Source organism: Phaseolus vulgaris, chromosome 9 (genome assembly GCF_000499845.2).
Source record: "Phaseolus vulgaris cultivar G19833 chromosome 9, P. vulgaris v2.0, whole genome shotgun sequence".
Classification (NCBI taxonomy): domain Eukaryota; kingdom Viridiplantae; phylum Streptophyta; class Magnoliopsida; order Fabales; family Fabaceae; genus Phaseolus; species Phaseolus vulgaris.
In genome coordinates, this window is record NC_023751.2 from 31,099,491 (window position 1) to 31,118,841 (window position 19,351).

Below are 19,351 nucleotides of genomic sequence, written 5' to 3' on the forward strand. Positions count from 1 at the left end.
GAGGTGTAACCGTCAGGAGAGAGAAAGTGCTCAGGTATATAAGGAACACTTAACAGACTTTTGAGGTACATTTTGAGGTACATTGAGATTCACTGCGCACGGTTCCTTGAGTTGAGATATTCTCTGAGTTTTTGGTGATTTCGTCACTGACTTGAGCGTCGGAGCGCGATCGGCCGCAGCGGTGCCACTTTGTTTTCTTCAGGTTCTTGCGAGGAATTAGGGCGTGAGGAGCAAAGGCTAACGTGGTGCGAAGCTGATCAAGAGGAGAGACCTTTGGCGTGGCAAGACTTTTGCACTCAGGTCAACCGGCAGGATCAATAATATTAAGATTGTTAATAGTAATATTAATAAATAAATATTAATAATATTATTATTAATATTAATATTAATTTTTTAACAAGTCACTTTATAATCCATATATAGAATTAGTAAGTAACATAGTTTACTTATCTACGGATTCGATTACAATGATATATATGGATAAAATTTGTAGCTAAATTTTTCATCCCAACACGTTAAAATTACGAATTTTACTTATGGATTGTTGTCACTAAATTACTTTATTGTTATATACGAAAAAATTCGTGGATAAGTCTTAATTTATTTATGGATCCAAATTCGTAGATAAGATAATTTGAAAATTTCTTATAGTGTAAGTAATTAAATTAATACTAAAAGATAAAATAGTAATTGGACAACTGAGGAGTAGTTGCCTAATAATGATTGTTATTTGATAGGCCTAATGGAATAATATGGTTTGTATCTATTTAAATCACTAATGCAGAGACAAAGTCCTTTCCTTGACAAGTACATATGTTTATCTACCTTAAATTCATCAAGTAAGAGAGGTCATATAATAGTAAGTCAGAAGGAGTGAAATATTAGATTATCATTCATCTAATTAGATTTCAGAGCACTAAAAAACCATATATCAAATAGAGATGTCGGAGTCATCCATCTCATTGAATCTCTAAATTACCAAAGAATAATGTCTTTAGAGAAAGGTATTTATACTTCCTTTAACTTATAAGATTTGTATCTATCAAAATATCTTAAAGAACATTTATCAAATTTGGAGTCAAACTTTTCAAGTTGATTCTAAGTGTCAAAGATAAAGACACCCACAACTTCAGTGCATAAGTATAAGAGTCTAATCCTAACAATCTAGTTCAATCAAGATAAGACTTGAATATCATTAATATTTTGAGTACAACAAATAATTTTGAGTTTTGATGGAATAATTCTTTCAATTAGTGTATTAATTATCAAGACAAAAGATGATATATCGTTTTAAACAGTTTGATATTGAAGTCAAGATTGTTTTAAGTTTTAGACTGACAAAATGTTGGAAGAAGAGAAATGTTGAGGGAACAAAAGAATAAAGAAGATGATGCAAGTCCCTTTAAAATTGCTAAGAAACTTGGTAGAACTCCAAATAGAACAACCACTACCAGAAAATCATGAAATATAAACTAATTTTAGAGACAAAAAATAATTAATTACTATAATGACTAAATAACAGATATATAATATGAAAGGATAATCATTTAATTTCTAAAAAATAATTAGTTACTATAATGACTAAATAACAGATAATATGAGAGGATAAACATTTAATTTCTCAAATTCATACTATGAATTTCCACACACATGAGAAGCGAGAAGCTTTCAGACATTCCCTTTTCTAAACTTTAAGTCTTTTATTCTTCATCAAAATATGCACTAAAAACCTAATATTGAAAACACATGCACTAAAATATAATATTGAAAACGCAATACCTTATAAAATGGTGGTGATATTGCAAATTCTTACTAAATGTAGACTCAATTGTAGCTACAACACCTCACATAAGCTAGCTTAAGACAACCCATCCTAGAGGTTTGAAAATTGTTTTTCTTTTCAATGCAACCTACAAACAACTACCGAGAGTGAAAATTGGGTGACAATCAATTTGATGAGAAAAAGTGAAAAATTAAAGATAAAAAAATAGAGAAAATTAATCGGATTATACAACTACTTTCCTCTAAACAAGCATTCGTCATGGTTGATGGTTGATTTTTCTATGGTCACTTTCCACAACTTTCACAACAAGAAAAACATAAAATAGAAACCAATTTTACAAACAAAAAAATAATTAGTTGTTATAGTAATTAAATTAGAGGTTATTTTAGAAACTAAACAAAAATTGGTTTCTAAATTAGTTTATATTATCCTTAAATTGTTTCTAAATTGGTATCTAATTAGCTACTAAGGTTTTAACTACCAATTTAAACTAATTTAGAAATCAAATTTTTTTAGTATCTAAAGTGGTCTTTAATTTAGTCACTATAATAACTAATTATTTTTTGTCACTAAAAATTAGTTTCTATTTCATGATTTTCTTGTAGTGTTAAAATACCCTAAAACAAAAGAAAAATAGTAGTTTCAGAAATACAAATTTCCAGGGATAATGAAATCAACTTTCTCATCGAAGCTTAGTGTTGAGGAGATCATCGATCAAGCTTCATCGCCCAGGACACACCATTATTTTAGCTTCACGATTTTAGGTTATGGCCACACCACTTTTCCATCTAAGAGTTTGGAGAAACTCGAATTTTGGGTAATGGCTTAACTTTTCGAAAAAAAACATAATGACTCACAATAATGATTTTGAAAGATAACCTTTACAATTTTTATTTTTTTTAATAATTTATAAAAATCCGCATACAATATCTGTATGTAATAAATGTCTTCCTTTATGTACAGATTAACTTATAATTACATACAGATCTCAGCTTTAAAAAATGTTCCCACCTCAATAACCTTACATACAAATTCTTTCTATGAATAAATTATACAAAATTTATTTATTGTTAAATACGAAAAGATCACTACATAAACAATTTACATAAGAATCTGATTTCGTATGTAACTCATGTATTACATAGGAATTTAGATCAGTATATAAATATCACCACGTAATAAACAAATTTCTTGTAATAATATATTTTATAAATATATTATTATTATAAATATTTATTAATAGTGAATAGAGATTTATCACTCAATGATTAACTTTATATCTAAATTTTCTATTTTATTTTAGATTAATAATTAAGATAAATTAGATTATATTTTTACTTTAATTGTTTTCTCATTTATACCCTCTTAATGTATACTCCATCGTAGAAGTATCTCAGCATGAGTACTTAAGTCCACAATAATATTAACATTATAGGCCATAATAATTTATTAACTATTATTTTTATCATTATTAATATGTATTAAGATAAAAATAATAATATTTTGATTTGGAAAGTGTTTATATATATTATAAAAAAATTTGACAAACATAATTTATTTTTTACAACAAATAATTAACATTATTTAATTTATTAATTGAAATATGAATAACTAATTGCCACAAAAAATTATAATATTTTATTTATTAATGTTATTATTTAATTTTTCATTTAACATGATTATAAAAATTAAAAAGCATTTAGAATTATAATATATATTAATGGAGAAGAGAGAAGACACGAATATGTTCTCATGAGAGAAAATTAAATTGCATCTATTACTTCATTATTAAATTGTTAATATAAAATAAAATAAAAAGTACAGGTTAAGAAATAACTCATTGCACTTATTCTTATTCTAGTTAGTAGATATTTTGTGTATATATATATATATATTAAAAATGTTTTATTTTTATCATGTTAATATATAAATATATATTATAATTTTATCATAGGAAATAATTTTACGTGATACAAATATCATATATCATACCAGTTGAGATTATATCTTTACTAGTAATAATAAAACATTATGTATTTTGTTTATGAGATGTAATGCACACGTTTCAATGAACCATTCTCACTAAATCAATATGATTTTCTCTAAACATTCATAGCCTAAGTCTAGAAAGTTGTATATGCTTTATTAATTAATTAAAAAACATTCATATTCTTGTTGTCTCAATGGGTTAGGACGTTGCTAAATTCGGAAGATGGGTTCATATCATATGCATATCTTCACGCAGAATCCTTTTAAATGTTGCTATCACATCTCAATTTTCACAAATCAATGGTTAAACTTACCCCTCACATTAGTAGTTTTGTGGGGTTGTTTTACACATCAATTTCGTGTTACCAGACACCACAGAGGATATCAGAATCCTGAAAAAAATTGAGTTTCAAACTATGCAGCAGCATGATCTGAAATTTAAATAATGGTAGCTAATTTGCATAATAAAACGTCAAGCATTAGGAACAACGTAAGTTTCTACAATAATATTTTGAAACTGAAACATGAAACATGATATGCTTATTCTACCTACGAACCTTAACAAGGAAAGAACATTCACAGATCATCTCAACAGATGCAAAAGATGTGTCTGCATTAATCTCTATTTCATGTACACAAATTAAACTCTAACCCTATAGTTTCAGTTTTTTATTTTTGTTGCAGTATAACTTCAACCCTTCAAATCAATATTAACCCCACAACCATCAATAGCAACCTTATGTGGACACGTGAAAAACGGAGACATGTATGTTTTAGTTTACCTTAATTCATGAGAATAGGTATATATGCAAAAACCCAACCTCTCACACATACTTGCACTGCTTCCATTCCCCACTCACCATGGAAGCTAGTACTGGACTTTTTGCAGGTACTCCAAACAGCAAAGAGCTTGTGGCCATTCAAGGACCCGATGAGGTAAACCATAGAGAAACAAGGAAAATAACTTTTTTTCATAATTATAAGGTAACATTTTCTGTATGTTTGAATAACATAAACCAAACATAACTGGTTGCAGCCTAAGCCGGTGAAGAACTTAGATGGTCAGCTCTGTGAGATATGTGGTGATTCTGTGGGACTTACCGTGGAAGGAGACTTATTTGTAGCTTGTGAAGAGTGTGGTTTCCCAGTGTGCAGGCCATGCTATGAGTATGAGAGAAGGGAAGGGACTCAAGTTTGTCCTCAGTGTCATACAAGATACAAGCGCATCAAAGGTGATTGGAATTTTTTCTACTATAATAATGTATGCTTTTTTATTTATATTTTGTAACTTAAGTTTTGATTGATATTTCTTGATGTGCAAAGGAAGTCCAAGAGTGGAGGGAGATGAGGATGAAGACGATGTGGATGATATTGAACATGAATTCAAGAATGAACAGGTGCAGAAAGGACACATGATCCATGGAGATGATAATGGGAATTCTAAATCAGGTTTAGCAAAGGTAAGTCTAAGAAGTAGGAAAGAATTGTATTCTACAAATTTTAAGTCTATGAAATGAGTTTATTTTAGTTAACTGTGAAATCTCTAATGCACATACAAATGTATAAAGTTATAACTTTGAGATTTTCATTTTTATTTTGGTTGAATTATTAGATTAATTGTGTTGTAACACGTAGGTGAATGGGGAGCTGCTTTCTACTAGTGTGGGAGAACCAGGTATGTTTTTGCCTTCTCTTTTATTAAGAACCAAGTGGAGTACATGCAGTGACCTTTTGTTGAGCTAAAGTTTATAAACCAAACCAAACCATGTACATATATATAACTATTAAGTTTGTGATTTGATATCATGGAACTTTTTGAGGATAAATAAAGAGAAATAGAATGAAGCCAAGACGCTTATCGTGATTAACATATCTTCATAAGAAGCAGGTGCAAAGTTGGATGACAAGGAGAATATAGATGAGTGGATGTTGCGCCAAGGGAATCTATGGCCTGAAACTGATTCCTCAGTTGATCATGAAAAGGCCATGTAAGCACCACAATAACCTTTCATACTAAGGAACTTTGTGATTCCACTTTAATGTAACATTATGTGATAAACCATGATGCAGGAAAGAGCCATTGTCAAGGAAAGTAGCAATACCATCAGGCAAACTCAGTCCTTACAGAATGATGGTTGTGGCTAGATTCCTCCTTCTCTTACTCTTCATTCAGTACAGAATCTTCCACCCTGTACCTGATGCGGTTGGACTATGGTTCATATCTGTAACGTGTGAAATCTGGCTTGCATTATCCTGGTTGATTGATCAGATTCCCAAATGGTTTCCCATTGATCGCGAGACATATCTTGATCGTCTTTCAATCAGGTCATTAATTTCTCTGCACTTGTAATCTAAATGGAGCTAGTTTTCATTTTCATGTAACTTCCAAGAGAAAGACTTTGTGCAAACAATTATAATGATTGAGTCAGGTTATAATTCAAAGTTCATGACACTGTATTTTCCTTATTCATAATTCTTAAGAATACAACGGAGTTTATATGATGGATTCTGCATTTTATAAGAGTTGGAATCTAAATTGATAAGCTAAATGTCTAGAACTTGCACTGCAGGTTTGAACAAGAGAACAAGCCAAATATGCTTTCTCCCATAGATATCATTGTCACTACTGTGGATCCAATCAAGGAACCTCCTCTTGTGACAGCTAACACTGTTCTTTCAATCTTGGCCCTGGATTACCCTGCTGACAAAATCTCATGCTATGTTTCTGATGACGGAGCTTCCATGCTTACCTTTGAAGCTCTTCAAGAAACTGCTGAGTTTTCCAGAAAGTGGGTACCTTTCTGCAAGAAGTTCTCTATAGAACCTAGAGCACCAGAAAAGTACTTCTCTGAGAAAATAGATTTTCTAAAGGATAAGCTTCAATCCACTTACGTAAAAGAACGCCGTACTATGAAGGTTAGCATTAGTAGTCTTAAACTTAATTTCTCCTTTTAAAACATAAAATTGAAAATTTTGTCTACCCTTTTTTTAATTTGATCCCTATGAAAAAAAAAGAGAATATACTCATAGGTCTTTGTGTAGTCACACGCTAAGGCTCCAAACTTTTCAATGTAACAATCTAGAACTAAATTTAGAAAAGGTCAAATATAGGGTAGAACTAACTTTTAATTTAGCAATTAAACTACTGATTTATACTAGTTCGATGGGAAGAACAAGGTTTCATTGTTTGTGTGCATTTGCATGACAGAGAGAATACGAAGAATTTAAGGTGAGAATAAATGCACTAGTGGCTAAATCTATGCGAGTTCCCCCAGAAGGGTGGACTATGAAAGATGAGACACCATGGCCAGGAAACAACTCCAAAGATCATCCAAGTATGATACAGGTCCTTCTTCCTCACAATGTAGGTAATGAACTTCCTTGTCTTGTCTACACATCTCGTGAGAAAAGGCCTGCCTTTCAGCACCACGGCAAAGCTGGCGCAATCAACGCCCTGGTAAGCAGTTCAAGCACCATAATTTCTCAAGATTACATGTTCTCATTCTCTTGACATGAAGCTAAAACAAGCTTTCATTTCTGGTCTAAATGTTGCTTCTGAATTTCCAGCTTCGAGTATCAGCAGTGCTAAGCAATGCTCCTTTTGTGCTCAACTTGGATTGCAATCACTATGTAAATAACAGCAAAGTTGTGCGAGAAGCCATGTGTTTCTTTATGGACATACAACTTGGGAATGGCATTGGCTTTGTACAGTTTCCACTCAGATTTGACAGCCTAGATAGGAATGATCGTTATGCCAACAAAAACACTGTTTTATTTGATGTGAGTGCAACAGTTTTGGCACTGAATTAATTCTCATTATATCACCCTTTTTCTATTTTCTAAATTCATTTATTTGCTTCATTGGAGTAAAATTTGATATGGTGCATTTTGTGTTTGCTTTTCTGCAGATTAACTTACGGTGCCTAGATGGAATTCAGGGACCTGTTTATGTTGGTTCAGCATGTATCTTCAGAAGGAAATGCTTAACTGGCTGTGACTCACCAATGTCTTCAAAACGCCCAAGTATGGTGCAAGTACACTCAAAACAGGATGAGAATGGAGAAGAAGCTAGCATAACAGGTGATCACATTCCTTTATATTTATCAAAAACACACAAAAGAATCATTTTCTTATCTCCTATATCTCAAACTACTCTTCCTTTGCAGCAGCAACAGATGAGGAAAAGGAGCTATTGAAGTCACAGACGGATGATGAAAATAAATTTAGGAAGTCCACACTTTCCATGAACTCTTCATTAACAGAACAAGGTGGTGTTGATCCTTCTTCCAGTCAGGAAGTCCTGCTTAAAGAAGCTATTCATGTCATGAGTTCTAAATATGAAGACAGAACTCTCTGGGGATATGAGGTATTACAGAAAGCTCTTTTCCCTTCCCTCCCAGCATGGATATCTCATATTTTAAATTCTGAAGTCTAGACAAGGTTACAGCTTATGAAATTATTACAGAATGCAAATTTTAAATCCAAAGTGGAATGGATATATTTTTCAAAAATATTTTAGTTTATATGTAATTTAAACACAAGTTTTAACACTTCCAATCAGTTACTAAATTATCTTTGATATGACAATAATATGAAAAGTCATCAAATTTATCAGTTATTTGTAATTAGATGACAAAACAAAAGCCTTTTACACTGTCAAGTATTATTTATTCTTTTCCTCATTTTAAGTAAAGAAAAACTTGCAACTTACCTATTTGTCATCATCACTGTTCATATTTGTCTCTGGACAAAAGTTGAAGAAACTAAACAATATAACAAAAATTATTTCAAGTGGTAGATAAAAGAGGTGAAATATTTTTTGAATGCTCAGGAGGGTTTAAGCTATGGATCTATAGCAGCAGATACTCTGACAAGTTTGAAGATGCATTCTCATGGTTGGAGGTCTGTATATTGCATGCCAAAAAGAGATCCATTCAGGGGTACAGCTCCTATCAACCTCACAGATAGACTCAACCAGGTGCTGAGATGGGCAGTGGGATCACTTCAGATCCTATTCAGCCGCCATTGCCCTCTTCTGTATGGCTTCAATGGTGGAAAACTCAAGGGACTCCAAAGGATTGCCTATATTAACAGCACTGTCGACCCCTTCAGCTCAATACCCCTCCTAATATATTGTATCATTCCTGCTATATGCTTGCTCACTGATAAATTCATCACACCATCGGTATCAATTATTTCCTTTTATTTATTATATCATTACTTTCATTTGCTTTATAGAAAAAAGACACATTATATGTCATTGGATAATCAGTAACCTCTAACATACCAACTTGAAAGATATGTTTCAATTGAGCATGCTAGATTAAATCAACTCTAATGCTTATGTTTGTTGCATATTTTTCAAACCCCGCATAAAATCTCAAATCATAATGAAGAAAAGTAAATAACAGTGATACATGAACACCTAACTAAATAGTATAAACACTCATTTATACATGTCCCTTTCTTTCCCTAAACAATATTAAAAAATAATTGGAGAGAAAGTGAAAGATGCTCTTTTAAATGGTGCAAAACGTAGTGTAAAAATAATTTCTTTACTGTTTTTTCCTTCCTATCAAAGAGTCATTGCCTGATGAAGAGTAATTGATTTCCAGGTTGGCACTTTTGCTAGTCTAATTTTCATCTCATTGTTCATCTCAATCTTTGCCTCGGCGATTCTTGAATTGAGATGGAGTGGAGTCAGCCTTGAGGAGTGGTGGAGAAGCCAGCAATTCTGGGTGATTGGCAGTGTGTCTGCAAACCTCTTTGCCGTTGTGCAAGGCATTATGGGAGCCCTGCCACTGGGTAGAGTCAACACAAACTTCAGCATTGTATCAAAGGCACCAGATGATGGAGAGTTTCGTGAACTCTATACCATTAGATGGACTGCACTTCTAATACCTCCAACCACCATCATAATAATCAACCTCATTGGTATTGTGGCTGGCTTCACAGATTCCATAAACAGTGGTGGAAGTTCTTGGGGAGCACTGCTTGGGAAACTCTTCTTTTCTTTATGGGTTATTGTCCATTTGTACCCTTTCCTTAAAGGTCTAATGGGTAGGCAGAACAGAACACCAACTCTTATTGTCATATGGTCTGTGCTCTTGGCTTCTATCTTCTCCTTGGTTTGGGTGAGAGTTGACCCTTTTGTGTTGAAAACCAAAGGACCTGATGCCAAACAATGTGGAATCAGTTGCTGATTCTACATCTCAAGATGCATGTCATTTATTTACGAGTATGAAGTGTGAAACAACAATCTAGGTCCACATAGATTAGTAATGGTAGAGCAAAAATTTTGTGAAAGAAAAAAATTGCAACATGTCCTTGCCTTTCCTTTTTTGCTTTTTCATTAGTGTACTTAATTTTGCCAATTGAAGCAGAAGTGTTCCCAGGATTCCTTTCTTGGCTGCACATGAGATCACATCTTAAAATGGTTATTGGACTGACTGAAATCTAAAGAAGATATCAAATCTAGCATCTTTATTGAACCAACTTTTGCAAAAGCTTTAAGAACATGGATTTTTTTTATCATATCAACAAGTCCTGAATGGGCTATTATAAAATGTTTGTGGCAATTGAATCTCTAAATGTGCATTTTAGTGTGAAAAGTTCTAATTGTGCGAATCAAGTCCAAGGTATCATATGATTTTAGTCTCCAAACAAGTCAGGATGGTGGATAGATATGGAAGGGAGTAAGTGGTTTGATGAAGAACTGGAATGGGAAATAGGGGATGGGAAGAATACTGTGTTTTGGGAGGATAGGTGGTTGGGAAAGGAATCACTTATTGATAAATATCACAGAAATTTTAGAAACTCAACAAAATAGGAAGGACAATGTAGTATGGGTAGATGGCAAGAGGAGGAATGGATGTGGGAGTTGAGGTCAATTTAACACCTTGAATCTTCTGAGTGTTTTCTTTCTTGATTCTTCCTTGTTAACCATCTAGATATTTTTTTACTGGTTTTCTCTCATTCAAGTGGTTGACTGTCCGAGTGAATTTATTTTTGAGCTATGTCATCAACAAGCACAAAACATGCATATGCAATTATGTGTGGAAGATTAGACAAGTTTAAGAAAGCAGCAAACACATGAGGAGTTAGACGACTTTGATATCATCAGAAAACTCCAATGTGACATTGGATATCGTAAGAACAGGTCAAAAAAAGATCACAAAAATAAAAGTCATTTTATTTCAGTTATATTCGTAACAACCTCTTAATAATTTTTAAGTACAAAAATTCCCAACCAACTTTCTAGAAGATACTTAATCTATTTTAATGTTATTTTTTTTTCTAGAATTTATGTGAGTCTAGTATCGTCTATAAAAAGAAACCCCATTAAGAGAAAAAGAGATCAAATTTTATTTTGGGCTAATTCAAGGGAGAAGTTAATCACTCGACACACATAAAAGTCTTTGAGTCAGAACAAGTTCAAACAGATTTTTGTGAGTTAAAGGTTTAAAAATAGAATAATTCATACATCTTACCTCATGTCACAACAGCAACTACACACTACAACTATTACATGGCTATGCTCTATAACTGTATATTGTAGTTTCAATAAACAATCATTTATGTAACATCAACATAAACTACAGTCATCATCAAACAGATTTAAAAGGGTCAGAATGAGGAGACGCCTAGAGCTTATTAATCTATTGCCTGCTCCAGCCTTTGACCTCACCACTTCAACTCCCATGATTTCCATTCTCAGTCAACTCAGCTTCAACCTTCTTATTTATCTCATCAAGCTTCTCATGTTCTTCACTATTCACTATTGTTCCTTCTATTTTCTCAACTTCTTCAAGTTTACTAGTACTCTTGATGTATTCCTCTTTGTTCACACCTTCCACTTCAACTGTTTTGTCAGCAGTAGTGCATGTTTCAGATTTCTCTGGCTCCCCAGATCTGTGATATTCTTTTCTCTCTTCGTGTGGTTGCCCAATCTTTTCTTCATCTTTTCTCAGAGAAACTTCAGCACCCTCAGTTCCTTTGTTAACAACTTTATCTTCCAATGCGTGTAGTTCTCCATCAGCATTGGATTTTTCCTCGTCATTAATATTTTCTCCAGCTTTAGCATCTCCAGGATGAGTTGATTTGTTGATATTTGTATCCTCCGCACTCTTGTCATCTTGATTTTCCGTTACCGCATTCTTTTCCTTCTCTATATCTTCATCAACCTTGGTGATATCATCAGCTGCTTGCATATCCGTTTCCTTTGTGTCCTCTTCTTTTTCTTCCTGAAAAGTTTCTTTTTGTGAAGCTGGTGTTCTTTTACTACGTTTCTTTGGGGGTTCGCTTTCTGTTGGAGACACTGCCTTGGCCTTCTCACTGATTCTTGCAGACCTTCTTGGGGTCTCACCAGTGCCCCAATCAAATTCTGATACATCTGGACCACCAGGGTGTGCTTTCAAATATTTTTCCAACTGCTTCCTGTTATTGATCTCCTCTCCTGTTGGTGAAGTGAACACAATCTCATTTTTTTTTGGAGTCCCAGTTTTCTTTGGGATGAACTGCAATGAAGTACAGTATGTAATTTGTTGATCATCATCATCTAACAGGAAAAATTAAGCAAAAAATAACAATCATAATACAAGATTTTGGTTGAGGTTTTGTGTTAGGAATAGGGACAAGACATAAGAAAGGCGAACAAACTTGAAGTGAACATTAAACACCAAGCCCAAACCCATGACCAGATGGAAGCCCAATACCTAATACAAGGCTTATTAAATATTAGACTGTCCATGATAAGTGCAAGAGCTAAAAGGTGTACAAAATATTAATGCAAATTCTCCCTGCACCTATGTACCTTATCCCTACACTTCCATATTTTTTCTTTAATTCCAACTCTACCCTCCTAAGTATATGTATGGGTTTTTGTGTTTGATGGAGAGTGGGGTGTGTTCTTTATTTTCAAGTGCTCTTGGTTGCCGGTGATGGTGGTGGATGTAAGTTTTATGGTGTTTTACCGTTCATTTTCTGTTCGCTTATTTTTTATTTATTTATTTTCGTGTATACTGGATTGTAAAATCCATGTAAGGAGGTGAAGCTATGGAGGTGCAGAAAAAAAAACCAATATTAAATGATTAATGTAAGATTGGAACCCCTAGCCTCAAGCTTATTTATGTCTCACTTAACCAGCTAGGCATATTAGTTATGCTTGCAATGTTGGAATTTTTTTTTCATGTATTTACTTCCAAGTGCAAGAGAACTAAATTGTGTAAATAATTTGGGAATGAATGGAATTAACATGTTTTAGTTATCACTGAGTGTGAGAAATTTCTTTGCTAGGGTTCTTCTTTCAACAATTTGATCTTATCAAGAAATTATTAATTTTTGTGACGATCCTCAAGACTTATCAAACATCTTTTTGTTTGTGGCACCTACCCTTACATTCTCGTTCTTTCTAATTGCAGTTGTACAAGTTAGAATCTTTAATTCCCAATATTGCAATTTTAGGGTTCATATTTCTCCAATTTACTTTCAATCATAATTTGAGTTTTACAAAGCCCTTTTTAGTGTTTTAGGGGTCAAAATTGCAAATCAAATCGTGAACTTTCACCTCGTGTTAGAACCACCCAATTCTGAGTTTTGTAATGTCTTAGATCTGAAATTCAGAGGCATAGAAGAAACCTCATCATTTGGTATAAGAGCTTGTTACTAGTGCTAGTTTTTGGGCATCAATTTAGTGGGAAATAGGGCTGCTAACATCCCGTTTCTACAAAAAAAAAAAACGCAAAAAAAAGCCATAGAAACTTGATTGCTTGAAGGCTGCAAGAAGTCATTACATTGGCTGCCAAGTAGGTGTTACAAAAACCCTAATATTAACTGCTTGTTTGAAGCCAAATTTGAGAGTTAAAATTTTTGAATTGGGGGTTGATTTGGTGCTGAAATTTATATAATGTCTGGCCGAAATTTGTAGATGTTAAAAAGAAAGGAAGAACCGGTGACATTTGAAATTGGTTTAGAAGATTTGTTATTTGGGGTAATTAAGTTCTTGAAGCTTTTTTTTTATAATTTTCTGGACCTAGTGAACTCAATTTATCTTAATTAAGTTTCCTTGTTCTAGTAGTGTCTCTAGTGTATCTTCTGGTTACCGAATTGTTTGTCTTGTTTTCCTAAGGTGTCAATTATCCTCAGCGTCAAATGTCTTCTCTAATTTTTTTTCTCCCATAGGAATCATGTTTGTCTTGTTTGTTGATAATCAAATTGTTCTTTGCTACTTTTTTGTTGGCCTAACTCAGCCCCATAAAACTGGCTCATAGGGTTGAGGTTTGCACCCACTTATATACAATGAAATGTCCTAATCTCTAGTCGATGTGAGATCTTCAACATTGGTGCTAAAATTATGTTTTAAATTTTGTGATTGCCACTCTTAAAAGTAATTCCTAATTATAGATTTATTGATTATCATAAGAAACTTAAGTGGAGAACAATAGGAAAAAGGCAAGAGTGTTGCATTACTGAAAAGCCAATTTGAGTGTAAACACACTGGAACCATCCATTAGAGTGTAAACACATGAGAAGTGTGGTGAGGTCCACTACTTTTCTTGACAATTTCATTTGACGTATGACAAAATTAGAGAAGATAGAAAAAAGATTTGAAAGAAGATACCAAGAAATAATACAAAAATTGAAGGAACTTGATGAAAAAGAGAGGGAAATGAAAGAAGAGTTTAGAGAAAACGAGGAAATGCTAAAAAGAGAAACTGAAGAAAGGAGAAGGAGGAAGAGGAAAAAGAAAAGAGGGGAAGAGAAAGAGTTTAGAGAAAAAGAAGAAAAAGAAAAGTTAGAAAAAAACAAGAGAAGTGGAAAAGTTACTTTAAAGTCCTCTAGTGACATTATTGAAAAAGATTCTGTTAAAGGGGACTGCAAAATTTGGATCACTTCTTCTATTTCAAATTATGAATCTAACTTATATTTGAAATTACTAATCATATAAATCTTTTTGTTTTATTGCCCAAGGAAAGAGTTGTATATTAAGGAGCAATAGCAAAATAATTTGGAGAAGAAAGGAAGATAAAAGAAGAACCAAGCTAGATGATGGATGAATATGTATTAAATACCAAGTCCTTTAGCCTTAAATTTAACCAACATTGTATGGAATTTAAAAAACATTTTTCTTAGATTTTTTTTGTTGCTTTTGAGGAAGTTTCTAATATTTGCATTGGATTGACTTAGTTGTGAAACTTGAAAATAGTCCATTAATTTTAGTATTGTTTGAGTTTTTTTTATAGGGTGCGTTTTATCCTGAAAAAGGTCTACAAACACATTGATAATACGATATTTGTCTCTCATACGATTCAAATCTCAATTTAGATAGATTTTATTTTTTAGATCACTTAACATTGGCCTAACACTTATGTTTGTAGGTTTTTTTTTTTTTTTATGTTTGTAGGTAATAAAAAACTAAATCCGAAGTCAGAATTCTTAGTATGATAGGTGCATGGATAAAAGACCAAGAAGAAGGCTTGAGTTAGAATAAAAAGATTATTTTTGTGTTGTGTCTTTATCAGGCCTTTGTATTTATTCTTATATTTTATAATTAGAGGATTTTATGGACATTATATTTATTAGTTAATTAGATTCCTTATTGGATAGGTAAAATTAGTGGATGAGCCTAGTAGTCTTTGTGAGAAAAATTCTCTTTAGATTCTTGAGTAGAACTTTTGATTCTAATGAATTGCTAATTCAATGTGACAAATCTTATTTGACTTATTAATCAATTTTTATTGTGGTGTCTTCTTCATTATCTGATCTCCTTCCATGTTTTCTATTTTCTTAATCATTCAGTGGACATGTCAAAAACAATTCATTCTCCCTAATCCTTGGTTAGACGTCATCACTTACCTCCCAAGACCTTGACAGAACCAAACCTAGTCATAATAAACATTCCAAGAACCCAATTCAAATCTTCATAGGTGCAAGGTTCTTTCTCCTAACTTTCTCTTGGGCCTCTTGAAGTTTGAGTGGAAAGATCCACCCTCTCTTCTAAACCTTTAACCAATCTTTACATCATTAATAGTAATACAACATCAGTATAAAGTAGGTAGTTTTAAAGGGTATCTTCCAATCATGTTCAGATATCATCCCAATAGTATTATTGACAAACTAATAGAATCTGGTATTTCACTGCAGATTTTAGGGATATCACATGAGGAGCAAGCTTCTCATTAAATAACCCAGCAACAAAGAACATAAAAGAAACAAATAAGGAAAGAAAGAAGAATACAGAGGATACATATCAGCATTTTAAATCTCAAAAAGTGGCGCATTGCAGCCGACCCCAAAATTGCTTTCTGAAACATTTTTTTAGTTCATATCATAGAGTATACATAGAAATTCTAGATGACAATAAAGTTACTCAAAATTGATGATATTTTTTAATGATATAGCATGTACATGAGTCTATGATTTCATAAGAAACATTACAATAGAAATGTGGCATACAGCCTCTAAAAGTTTAAATCTAATAACCAATGCAGTATATCACATAAGAGTATATGTGGGATACATCACATAAGATAAGACCCACAATAGAATCAATCAAAACGCATTTCCAGATATAGAAAATATTGGGCCAGACCACAGAACCCTAACAAACACTTGACACTCGTCTGTTGTATAATTTTCTGAGTGTATTTCATGAGAATTTTGAAGCACTTTTATTCAACATGAGACAATTCAACACAAACTAGCCAAAGGTACAAAAAGCCCTAATTTATGTATTGTCGGAGTATTGAAATCACGCAGTGGAGTCCGAATATGGCGAGAAAGAAAAAAAAAAAAAAAAGACCCACATTGAAGGCAAAGCAAGAACGGGGCACAAAACCCACCTATTAAGGTGACTTAAGCAGTGAATCCCACTCAACGAAATAGTCAAAGCGAAAGAGTGCATTAATAACAGAAAGAGAAACAGTTGTAAACCTTCTTCTTCCAACCAGGTGGAGCAGGCAGCTCCAAAGTGTAAGTTCCCTCACTAGCATCACCCTCTTGCTCCACTAAGCTCGCCATCTTTTACCTGCAAAATTCATCACACAGAAAAAATTCCCTTATTTAAAAAAAAAGTGGTAGAAAATAATAACACAGGACATCGGAGCCAAAGAACAAAGAAAAATAAATCTAACCTTGTTTTTATTGCTATTTTTTAATTCCAGTGACTCTGAAATTGGGAATTGTAATGCTTGGTGTTGTGTTTGGGATGATGAAGAGGAGAAAGGTAACTAAGAAGAAGAGGGTTGAGAGGAGATGGAACACATGCGAAGTCACCAGAAAAGAAATTGTGGAGAAGCAGTTTTGCTCGTATTGTAAGAGGCACTGAGTAGGGTCACGGTGCTCTATCTTTAAGCCACCTGTCCTTCTTCTTGTCTTAACTTGTGCAGGATAATATTTTTACATAATATGGTAAATAATTGATTTTTAATATTTATGATAAAATATTATTTTAAGTATATTTAATTTTGCATTCCATTATTTAAATTATGAGATAAAATTATTTATAAATTGAAGTTATAAAAAAGCTAATTAAAAAGTAATTTAGAGATAAAGGTAAAACATAAAAAGAATGAAGATAAATTAACATAGATAAAATCTCCATTTAAAAATAAAATAGATAAAAAGATTAATTAACTGTGGAAAGATTTGTAAAAAGGTAGTACAAATAGGTAGTTCCCTATGTCACATATTTATATATGTATAGAACTTAAGAAGTTAGGTCGTGGAGAGAGATTAAGAATTTCATGAGGTAGTCTGATTTCTTGGAAGTTTTATCTCCAACGTATTTCTACTTTTTGTAATATCTTAGAAAAAAAATAATAAATAAATCTAAATGCTTAGAAATTGAAAAATATATAGATTGTCTTCTAGTGACTACCTTTTTGGATAATGTAGAACTTATTTTCTTAGAGAGACAAATTATTTTCTCTCAATTCTATCTTTTTCTTTTCTCTCTCTAAATCTTTAATTTCATCACAATTTAATCTTTATCGAATTCTTTAGGAGATAAAGTTTTTAACGTGATCTTATATGTCCTATGTGCATTAAAGAGTTGGTATTAGCAATACCATGATGTATATTATTTTTATCATATTGTCATAGTTTTCCTAATAACAATATCCTCTCTCAATTCTATCTCTTTCTTTTCTCTCTCTCTATATCTTTAACTTCATCACAATTTAATCTTTATCGAATTCTTTAGGAGATAAAGTTTTTAACGTGATCTTATATGTCCTACGTGCATTAAAGAGTTTGTATTAGCAATACCATGATGTATATTATTTCTATCATATTGTCATAGTTTTCCTAATAACAATATCTTCTCTCAATTCTATCTCTTTCTTTTCTCTCTCTCTCTCTATATCTTTAACTTCATCACAATTTAATCTTTATCGAATTCTTTAGGAGATAAAGTTTTTAACATTATCTTATATGTCCTATGTGCATTAAAGAGTTGGTATTAACAATACCATGATGTATATCATTTCTATCATATTGTCATAGTTTTCCTAATAACAAATGGCTTGATTCCATAGGAACAAAGTCACATACAATTTTATTATAAAATTTACTAATGGAAAAGGATACAAGTACTTGTTGGTTCACATCAATCTCACATTCATCACTTAGCCATTGCAGTTTGTAAGGTTTAGCATGAGAAAGGGTTGTAAGTTGAAGTTTTTTTTATCATCCTTTGACTTGTAATGCGTGGGTATAAACATTTTTCTCGAACAATCTTTAAAAGCATTACAAGTTATGATTGACATCATCTTGCATTTTTCAATATCACTAGTCCCTTGGATCCACCAAAACAAGACACAACCATCAATTTATAAAGAAGAAAACTTAATAATGTCCAAGTTCAAATATTCATAAGAAAAGAAAATTTGATCTACTTTCATCTCCCATTTTATGTAAACATTAAGATTAGAATTACCTATAAATCTAGGAAATTTAACATTATTTGTATTGAATATTTTTTATCTCCAACCCCATGTGTATGTCTTTCCGTCCTTGCAACTCTCCTTTCTTGGTGGTAGAAATCATCTCGATAACTTTCATATATGGAAGAAACTTTCATATAACAAAACCCACAAAAAATGATGAAAACAGTTAAAGAACTCCAATGAACATTCAATAGGCAAATATTTAAAAAAATTGGGACTAAAGTTTTCAAGAGACATGCTAGTTCATCTAGTTTTTAAATCTTTCTTTATTTTTTATTTTCTTTGAACTTCCTTGGTATTTTAAGAACATACATGTCTTAGTTTTCTTAGATTTCCAACCCCTAAAATGATTTGTTTTTTTTATCTGGTTTCTTGAATTCGATTACCCAAAAGAACAATCACAAAGAAAATGAAAGTACCACATTTGTATCCTCCATCATGAACATCTTATATTGATGTTTCAGCAACATTAATTTGCTTCATCTAACCTCCTTTGGACCCTCATGAGCCTGGACCAAAGTATCTCACATTTCCTTGACACATGTTAGAGAGTGCACTTATTACAATTCTTCCTCAAATAGAGAACTCTTGGCCTAAAGTCCAACAATCCTAATTTTGATTAAGTGTTTCCACA

General features: G+C 32.4%; 2 protein-coding genes across 3 annotated transcripts; one reads left to right on the plus strand and one right to left on the minus strand.

Moving 5' to 3' along the window:
• Positions 1-4,594: 4,594 nt before the first annotated feature.
• LOC137822675 (cellulose synthase A catalytic subunit 7 [UDP-forming]-like) lies at positions 4,595-10,261 on the plus strand. 2 transcript variants are annotated; one of them, XM_068627619.1, is made up of 13 exons: positions 4,595-4,708; positions 4,809-5,004; positions 5,096-5,232; positions 5,408-5,447; positions 5,661-5,760; positions 5,843-6,097; positions 6,343-6,688; positions 6,981-7,229; positions 7,340-7,552; positions 7,681-7,852; positions 7,939-8,138; positions 8,604-8,957; positions 9,388-10,259. In XM_068627619.1, the coding sequence occupies exons 1-13, from the start codon at positions 4,634-4,636 to the stop codon at positions 9,973-9,975; spliced, it is 2,925 nt and encodes a 974-aa protein (XP_068483720.1). In that variant the 5' UTR covers positions 4,595-4,633; the 3' UTR covers positions 9,976-10,259. The 2 variants fall into 2 exon arrangements, with proteins under 2 accessions (XP_068483720.1, XP_068483719.1); XM_068627618.1 differs by having other exon boundaries at positions 4,606-4,708; positions 7,942-8,138; positions 9,388-10,261.
• A 942-nt stretch (positions 10,262-11,203) lies between these two features.
• On the minus strand, positions 11,204-17,093 carry LOC137820996 (methyl-CpG-binding domain-containing protein 11-like). Its single transcript, XM_068625380.1, has 3 exons — positions 16,903-17,093; positions 16,703-16,796; positions 11,204-12,288 (listed from the first exon to the last, which is right to left on the minus strand). The coding sequence occupies exons 2-3, from the start codon at positions 16,787-16,789 to the stop codon at positions 11,464-11,466; spliced, it is 912 nt and encodes a 303-aa protein (XP_068481481.1). The 5' UTR covers positions 16,790-16,796; positions 16,903-17,093; the 3' UTR covers positions 11,204-11,463.
• Positions 17,094-19,351: the final 2,258 nt, after the last annotated feature.

What these genes read in the sequence shown, in the direction of transcription:
- LOC137822675 (XM_068627619.1), top strand. Translation starts at nt 4,634, where the DNA reads ATGGAAGCTAGTACTGGACTTTTTGCAGGTACTCCAAACAGCAAAGAG. An exon ending in TACTAGTGTGGGAGAACCAG is followed by an intron (nt 5,448 to 5,660) that starts GTATGTTTTTGC and finishes CATAAGAAGCAG; the next exon opens with GTGCAAAGTTGGATGACAAG. An exon ending in AAAACACTGTTTTATTTGAT is followed by an intron (nt 7,553 to 7,680) that starts GTGAGTGCAACA and finishes GCTTTTCTGCAG; the next exon opens with ATTAACTTACGGTGCCTAGA.
- LOC137820996 (XM_068625380.1), bottom strand. Translation starts at nt 16,789, where the DNA reads ATGGCGAGCTTAGTGGAGCAAGAGGGTGATGCTAGTGAGGGAACTTAC. An exon ending in CACCTGGTTGGAAGAAGAAG is followed by an intron (nt 12,289 to 16,702) that starts GTTTACAACTGT and finishes ACTTCATTGCAG; the next exon opens with TTCATCCCAAAGAAAACTGG.